The sequence below is a fragment of the Lontra canadensis genome, unplaced genomic scaffold (genome assembly GCF_010015895.1).
Source record: "Lontra canadensis isolate GAN:19392208 unplaced genomic scaffold, GSC_riverotter_1.0 scaffold187, whole genome shotgun sequence".
NCBI classification, from domain to species: Eukaryota; Metazoa; Chordata; class Mammalia; order Carnivora; family Mustelidae; genus Lontra; species Lontra canadensis.
In genome coordinates, this window is record NW_022631181.1 from 1,122,697 (window position 1) to 1,131,194 (window position 8,498).

General features: G+C 58.9%; 1 protein-coding gene across 2 annotated transcripts; it reads left to right on the forward strand.

Moving 5' to 3' along the window:
• The first annotated feature begins 873 nt into the window (after positions 1-873).
• Positions 874-7,767, forward strand: TMEM119 (transmembrane protein 119). 2 transcript variants are annotated; one of them, XM_032847413.1, is made up of 3 exons: positions 874-991; positions 5,625-6,390; positions 7,218-7,767. In XM_032847413.1, the coding sequence occupies exons 2-3, from the start codon at positions 5,637-5,639 to the stop codon at positions 7,226-7,228; spliced, it is 765 nt and encodes a 254-aa protein (XP_032703304.1). In that variant the 5' UTR covers positions 874-991; positions 5,625-5,636; the 3' UTR covers positions 7,229-7,767. The 2 variants fall into 2 exon arrangements, with proteins under 2 accessions (XP_032703304.1, XP_032703303.1); XM_032847412.1 differs by having other exon boundaries at positions 5,625-7,767.
• Positions 7,768-8,498: the final 731 nt, after the last annotated feature.

The window sequence follows — 8,498 nt, forward strand, 5'->3', positions numbered from 1 at the left end:
GCATGTGTCTGATTTACCTCTGAAACCCCACTGGCGCGGCGCCTGGCACGCTACAGATGTTCATGGAGCATGTGCTGAATGAACGAATGAAGGGGTGCGTGAATGAATGAATGCAAAGGTCCGCTGACCCTCCGGAGTCCTCAGGTCAGCCAGAGATCCCAGCGCCCGCAGCTACTACTGGCTTGCCTTCGTTTCCTGCTTGAGCCCCTGGACTACACCCTGCCTCACTGTGCCCACCTGTGAAATGGGGCCCCCGGGCTCCTGCTGTGGCTTCTCCATCTGGGGTGCCTTCAGGCCACGGATGTGAGAGTGTCAGAGCCAGAGGGAGCCCAGACAGCTTCCTGCCCACCCTGGCAAATAAGTAAACTGAGGCCCGGATGAGGGAAGAGCTGGACCAGGGCCCGAGAGTGGGTGCCTGGGCTCTGCTCCCTGCCCAGGCCCATACCCTCCAGCTGGCCGCTTGCTCTCACCCTGCACCCCAGCCTCTGGAAAACCTGAGTCACAGCTGGAACCAGGGCCGGGGGATTTTCCTGCTCACCCCCAGGGGCCCCTGAACCTCTCTGACCTTGGCCCCCCCAGAAGGGAGGCAGGCCCCCAGCTTGCTGTTCTGGAGGGGCCGTGCTGCAGGACAGCCCTGTCTGTCTGTCTGCCTGGGCCAGTGATGGGGACCCCGGGTCAGGGAAAAAGTGCCCCATCTGGAGTTCCCCAGCAATGGAGGGGCGCTGGCGGGAGTGGGAGCTGGGAGCAGGGTGGGGGGATCGTGTGTGGCCGAGCTCAGCCCCGCCCCTCCCCTGTCCCCACCCCAAACCCTCTTAATGGAATCAAGCTGGCCCCGCAGCAGCCCCGGGACGGGAGGTGGGAGGAGGAAGGCGGGAGGCGGGAGGCGGGGGCAGGAGGGTGGCGGCGGCGCCAGCCGGAGCAGCAGCAGCTGGCACTCCCTGTCGCTCCACCTGGTGGGAGCACCCAGGCCTGTGCACGGAAGGACGGACTGGTGAGTCCCGGCTGCCCCTCTTCCCCGGGAGCCTGGGGGCGCTGGGGGTTTGGGGACTGGGAGCCGGTGCCCACACTTTGCGGGCTTCTCTAAGTTCCTGTGCCTTCTGAGTGTGTGCTGGAGGCTGTGTGCGCGCACTTGGCTCTGTGCTCAGGGTTGCGGTGGTGGAATGTGTGTGCACCTTCTCTGTGTCCGGTGTGTGGGGCGGCCCGCACGTGCGCGTGAGTGTGTGTGTGTGTGTGTGTGCTCCCGCGTGCATGGGGGCATGCATGCAGTTGTGGCCTAAAGGGAGCAGCTGTGTTCTCGAAAAGTGGATACCAGGGTGGTTGTCCCAGGGTCAGCAGGAGGGTCGTGTGGCCCGGGTAGTCTGCTATCTGTGGTCTGTGGGGGCCCCAGTGTGTGACAGGGGACTATGTCTGTGGTCTTGTGGCCAGAGAATCAGTCCGTTGTGGGTCTGCTGTGCCTCCTCTGTGTGTCTGTACTGGTGGGCTCTGCGGACTTTCTGGGGTGTCTGGGCTTTGTGTATCCCTGTTGCTGTGTGAGTGTGAGTGTGAATGTGTGTGTGTGTTGTGAGACAGGTTAGTGTGTCCATGTTGTGTGTCTGTATATTGTGTGTCCCTGCTGCTGCTGCTTTGTGTGGGTGTATATTTTGAGCCTCAGGACTCCCCATCCCTCTCTAGGCCTCCCTTCCAAGGGGACTGAGTCCCTGTCCTTGGCTGCCCTGGGGTGTGGGGGGGTGGGTAACACTTCAGCCAGACCCTCCTCCCCTAAAAGCCACTAATTGAAGCCAGGTTTTCGTGGGCTGCCCCTCCCCCGCTGGCCACCAGTCTCCGGGTGGGGGTGGGGCAGAGGCTCTGGCCCTTCAGCCTCAGGTTCCTAGGCCCTGGGGGTGGCTTTGCATTATTGGCATATTTCCTGACCTCTGGGGGTGCTCATCACCTCCAAAACCCCAAACCCTGAGTGAGATGGGCTCTAGAGGAAGGTCCTATTCCACCGTCATGTGGGGCCCAAGAGTTGATATCCCCTCCCATCCGGCACTGCTGTTTCTTGTCCTAACAACAGTCAAGGGAGGTGGCCCTTAGACCCATTGCACAGATGTGGAAGCCGAGGCTCACAGATGACATGCTAACCCCAGGACGCATAGCTGGGCGGAGCTCCGACCCGCTCTCCTCTGGTTGTTAGACCCTGGGCCGTCCATTCCCGGTCTCAGACCTGATTTTCCTCTTGGCTAAAATGAGAGGGTTGGCCTGACCCCAGCTCCCAGTGGCCTGTGAGTTTCTGAGCCCTGGAAAACATTAGGTCTCGGGAAGAGAGGTCAACTGTCTCCCAGAAGGAGGTGGAGACAGCTGATGGGCTCACTGATCACTTCGGGGCTGCCTGGGCCAACATGCCCACTGTATAGAGGGAAAACTGAGGCCTAGATAGGGCAGGGGCTCATCATGAAGGGCCACACAGCCATTGCCTTTGAGGTCTGGCCAGCTCCCCACGCTCTGCCTGCACCTTTCCCAGAAGGAGTGTGGGGGACCTGAGAGTCAGGGTCTCGGCCTCTAAGAGCCAGTGATACCTTTGTGTGGCCTCTTTCCTGAGCCTCTGTCCTTCACCCCAAGGGTCCAGGGAGAAGGGGGCCCTTCCCTGTGTCCAGCTCATTGTCATGTGTGTGTGTGTGTGTGTCTGTGCGTTTGTATGTCTGTGTATGTCTCTGTGTGTATGTGTGTATATCTGTGTGTGTGTCTGTGTGTTTCTGTGAGTCTGTGTGTGCCTGTGTCTGTGTATGTCTCTGTGTGTCTGTGTGTTTCTGTGAGTCTGTGTGTTTCTGTGAGTCTGTGTGTGTGTGTCTGTGTGTGTCTGTGTACGTCTCAGTGTATGTCTCTGTGTGTATGTGTGTATATCTGTGTGTGTGTCTTTGTGTTTCTGTGAGTCTGTGTGTGTCTGTGTTTGTGTACGTCTATGTGTGTGTCTTTGTGTTTCTGTGAGTCTGTGTGTGTCTGTGTCTGTGTGTTTCTGTGAGTCTGTGTGTGTGTGTCTGTGTGTCTCTGTGTGAGTCTATGTGTGTCTGTGTGTGTGTGTGTATCTGTGTGTCTGTGCGCACACACAAACACACACATGCACCATGGATTCTGGGGTGGCTGGAGCTGAGCCTTCACTGAGCAGGTGTAAAGGTTGTCACCGCCCGGGGCGGGGGGCGATGACCCAGTCTACACATAGAGTGAAGGTAACCATCCGCCCGCCTGGTGGGAAGATGGGGCCAGTGCTGGGCTCTGCTAGAGTCGAAAAGGGGCTGCTCCCGAGCCCGACTTTTCCTGCAAAGCACAACTTCCCTGTGCCAGACGCTTTCCGCCTGTCATCTCCCCTAGCCCTTGTGGCTCTGTGATCACTTCCCCACCAACCCCTGATTTATGGGCAGGGACAACGAGGCCCAGAGAGAGCCGCCTGCAGAGCTGGACCCAGGGGGAGCCCCCCAAGTCTGCCCATAGCTGTCGTCGGTGGGGAGGAGCCTCGGCCCCTGCCACCGAAGATCTCTCTCAGGCTTGACTTGCAGGAGATAGGGAGGTGACCCATAGACCCAAGACCCCAAAGGTCAAAGCCATCTGCGGGGACCTTTGCTAACAGGTTCAGTGTGGGGTGTGAGGAAGGACCCTTCCGGCTGATGCATGGTGTCATCCAGGGGTGCCAGCTCACTTGGGGGTTGCCCCAGCATACATGACAGCACGTCTGGGGTGTGTGTGTCTGTCTGTCTGTGTGTGGGTCTGTGTGTGTATGTGTGTAGTATGTATATGTGTGAATGTGGGTGTATGCATGTATAGAAGGGTAGCGTGTGTGTGTCATAGGTGTGTGTGTATGCTGTGTGAGTGTGTGCATGTATGTATGGGTGTGTGTGTGGTGTGTATGTCTGTGTATGTGTGTGAGTGTGTTTGTGTGGAGTGTGTGTGTCCATAAGTATGTACGTGTGTGTGGTGCAAGCGTGTGGACTCTCAGACTCACCCAGAGGAAGGTTCAAGTCCCAGCTCTGACAGGCACCATCTGTGTGTCCTTGGGCAAGTCACTGTCTGTCTGGGCACCCCCAGCCCCTCAACAGCATTGAACCCCAGGGTGGAGCTCTAGGGCTTCTCTAGGGCTGAGCCCCAGCAAAGATGGTGGGGGCTTCCTCCCCACCGTCAGAGCCCAGGATTGTCAGCTCATTTAAAACAAACCTCTGAGTAGTTTTGCTTCTTTTTATGTCCTGGAATTACCTTTGGGTTTTCTTGGTCATCTGAGCCAGTGTGTCCAAACTGACGTCAGTACAATTAATTTCAATTAGTGCTACTTAACTGGGGGGCCTCAGGTCAGTTGGAAGAAGCCACTCAGTGTCCTGACATCATAACTACCTCACTCCCCAAGTCCCCATGGTGACCTGTGTGGCCAGGACTGCCAGCAGGTTTAGGGAGCAGGCCTTGAGGACTGGGCCCCTGAAGGGACACACAACGCAGGTGTCGGGAACCCGACCTCCCCCTCTAGCCCAAGACCTGGCTCTGCTTCCGGGCCCCTGTTCCCCCATCTCGGAGAGACTGTCAGACAGGGGATCCCCAGGCTTTTTCATCTTGATGCTTCGAGCCCCACCCAGGTCAGAAGGGGGTTCTCAGGGACAGACAGCCCACCAGGGGCACAGAAAAGGGCTGCTGGGCTTGTCTGAGGGCCCAGTCCCCCTCGGGCTGGTGGGGAGAGCCCGTGTTTTAGGAGCCAGCTTCCTCCGCAAACCTGGACCATGCGGAATGTATTAGTCAGCCGGACTGTCTGGGCCAGATGGGGTCTGGGGGTTCATGGCGGGAGCAGCCTTCCAGCAGGGGGGAGGGGGGAGGGCGGGGTTCATCTGGTTCCCATTTAGTGGTGGACTCAGCTCCAGATTCATCTCAGGCACGAGGGTCCCTCCACCCCCTCCCAGGCCTCCAGGCCCTGCTTTGCGCCTTAACATAAGGGTTAGCCACGCTCCTGACATCCAAACCCTCTGCTGAGCTCATGGAGTCTGGAAGCTTCAAAACGCACAAGTCTCCCGGAGTAGGGTACTGGGACCACAGAAGGGCCAGTGGCTGCTGGGGAGGGGTCCCCCGAAGAGGAGGGGTCGGCTCCCTCCATTGCTCCATTTCTTACTTACTCCCAGCCCAACTGACCATTTCACCCTCCGTGCCTAGCCCCAAACCCCTGCTCTTGCCTGACAGTGACTTCCCTCCTCTGAGCCTCAGTTTCCATACCTGGAACCTGGGGATAATAATAGTACCTCCCACTTTGGGTGGTTCCCAGGATTCAGTGAAATTCTACTTAAGAAACTCAAAATAGTATTTGGCTCTTGGTAAGCCATGAAAGGGTAAATTATTATTAATTCAGCCAAGGTGCATTTATGGAGCACTTATGGTATACCAGATATGGTATGAAACCCTGAGGGTGCCGAGGTAAATAAGAGTCAGTCCCCGCCCTCCAGGACCTCAGGGCGAAGTGGGGTGCCTCACTGGGATGGTCTCAGGATGAAGTGGAGGGGCAGACAAGAACCCCATGTAGAGCGAACGGGGTCCAGGGAAGCGGCCCCGGCTAGGATCTGCTCTGTGTCCCCGGACGCCCCAGAGTTCTACCCCGTGCTCTCTCCTGCCTCGCTGCCTCACAGGTCTCGGACAGGATGGTGTCGGCGGCAGTGCCCAGGCTGGTGGTGTCTCTGTTGCTGTTCCTCAGGGCGCTGCCTGTGGTGGCCTACTCCGCACCCCTGAAGGCCGCCTATCTGGAGGACACAGGGGGCAGCGGGGAGGCCGAGGGCTCATCGGCCTCGTCCCCGAGCCTCCCACCGCCCCGGACGCCGGCCCTCAGCCCCACATCGCTGGGGCCCCCGCCCACGCCCCTGGCAGGCCCCAAGCCCCCCACCAACTTCCTGGATGGCATCGTGGACTTCTTCCGCCAGTATGTGATGCTCATCGCCGTGGTGGGCTCCCTGGTGTTCCTGCTCATGTTCATTGTTTGCGCGGCGCTCATCACCCGCCAGAAGCACAAGGCCTCGGCCTACTATCCCTCGTCTTTCCCCAAGAAGAAGTACGTGGACCAGAGTGACCGGGCCGGCGGCCCGCGGGCCTTCAGCGAGGTCCCCGACCGGGCTCCCGACGGCCGGCCCGAGGAGGCCCTGGATTCGTCCCAGCAGCTCCAGGCTGACATCCTCGCTGCCACCCAGAACCTCAAGTCCCCCGCCAGAGTGGCGCTGGGGGGCGGAGACGGAGCCAGGATGGAGAGCAAGTCCGAGGGAGAGGAGAGCAGAGGCCGGGAGGCGGACCAGGAGGCCCAGGGACGTGGGAGCCCGGTAGCAGAGGAGAAGCCGAAACCAGAGGGGCAGGAGGAGCCGAGCCCCGTGGTAGAGGAGGGGGCGTGGGAGGCTGGCCAAGGCCAAGGCCAAGGTGAGCCCGGAGAGGCTCCTTTGTTAGCCCAGGATGCCAGGGGAGCTGCTGATCCCCCTGAGAGCCCCTGTGCTTGCAGTGTTGCCCCCAAGGTCTAACAGTCCTCTGGGGCTGCCGGCCCTGACTATTGGACCCCTTGTGGTCACCTCTGTGGGTGTGGAAAGGCCCTTGTCCCTTACAGCTCCCTGACACCCCCTCCTTGGCCACCCCTGACTGCAGGCAGAGATGCTAGTCTCTGGTGTACCCCAAGAATCTCCCCGGGCTCCAGGACTATTTGCCCCTGTGGCCCCAAAGGGCTGCATCCCAAACAGCGCCTCTGGGGAGGGGGAATGGGAAGGATCCCCATTATATCTGTGACGTTACATCCCACAAAATTGGCCCCATCACTCAGGCAAACATAGGCCACAAGTCCCCTGTGACGGTGCCAACATTGTCGCTTTTCCATGGAGGTAGGGAAGACACGTCAGAGTAACTAGGAGTTTGGGACAAGGGTGAATGGGACCTGCTGAGGCCCCTAGGGTGGGAGCAGTGATAGCGACTGCATTAACGGGCCCGGGGAGGCAGGAAGTTTCCAAGGGGCCTGTGCACACATCACTATGGGTCCCTAAGTGAGCCTATTCAGGGCTGGGTTCCCCGAGCTACTCAGTGGAAAAAGGATTTGGGGGGCCAAAAGGATTTGAGGAGACACTGCCTCTCTGCTCCCTGTACCCCCTCTTAGAGCACCCCAGGGCTCTGCAAATACTTCAGTAAACGCCCCTGTGGAATCTGGTTTTTACCATAGAGCACTTTTTTTTTTTTTTTTTTTTTTTTTTTTTTTACAGCTACAGAGTAAAGTCTTGCAGAGCACACTCTGGAAATTACTGCCCCAAATGTTCCTGAAGGTGCCCCCCAGTTTGCGGTCACTCTGGGGTTAGGGGCGTGGGTACGGGGGCTCAGGCCTGCCCAAGCTCTGCCAAGCATCTCTGTCTGGGGACGAATTTCTCATCCCGTTACTGCTACGGGCATGGGATGAATGAATTGAACCTTTCTTGTCAGGCCTCCAAAGCTGCCCAGAAGCTAGGGGGCTGTGTGTGAGGGGGCCCCACTCTAGGGGCAGTGTGAGAGGGTAGGGGAGGGTTTCTAACGCCCAGCTTGGAGCAGGGGAGCCCTGGCCCCCGACCCTTTGCTCACGTGTGTTGTCTGGCAGCCTTTGCTCACAGCATTTTTAAGCCTTTGACAAGGGAGCCTGAGCTCCGTCCTAATTTGGGGGAGGTTCTGGGGGTGTTCCTCTTCCTCATCCCTCCATCTGGCAACCACCCCCCCAACCTCTGCACAACTTTTTAGGTGCTGAGATGTAGCAAACCAGCACAATAAACCTTTATTCTGGCCTGAGTGTCGCTGGTTTTCTGAGGGAGGAATGAGTCTGCTGGTGGGGGTGGGGGCAGGGTATTTCTTCTGGGCTGTTCCATGGCGTGGGGTAGCTTTCTGGGGGAGACACATCAGGCAGGCCCGAGAAGCTGAATGAGATGATTCGTGAAAGGAGGGCAGAACGGGATCCCCTCTGGGAACGTGGCAGGGGCTCTTGCCCCCAAGGCTGAGTCCAGCCCTGGGCTTGCAGCCATGCAGACCCGGCCTCCAAGAGCAGTTCTGTGATGCACTGTGGCTGCAGGAGATCTACCCGCCTCCTTCTCCAGGGAACACGAGCCCAGTCTCCCGGTTCAGTCTCCCATCCGCTGGCAGAGTGGCAGAGGACTAGAACAGGGCTCACGGACAATGCCATGCTCCTGGCACCCTTGGCCTGGGATGGGAGGCGGCCTTGGCCTTTGTCTCTTCGCCCACCAGGCTCTTCCTTGCCTTTGATGGCAAGTTCCTGAGGCCATGGCCCCCCGCCCCTTTCCCTGGAGTTGCCAGCTGGAATCCAGATGTGGCTGGGCTGGGAGCATGGGCTGGATCCCCCGGAGTGAGGGGGGAAGGGAGGCCACCCCCCAATCCCTCTCTTCCGCTGACCTCACATCCCTTAAGAGGGGGCCGGGTTTGAGTTTCATAACACACAATGGCCTCTGTCTCTCACAGCGGGGAAGGGCCCTCCCTTTCTCAGCCCAGACCGACTCCGGCCCAAGAAT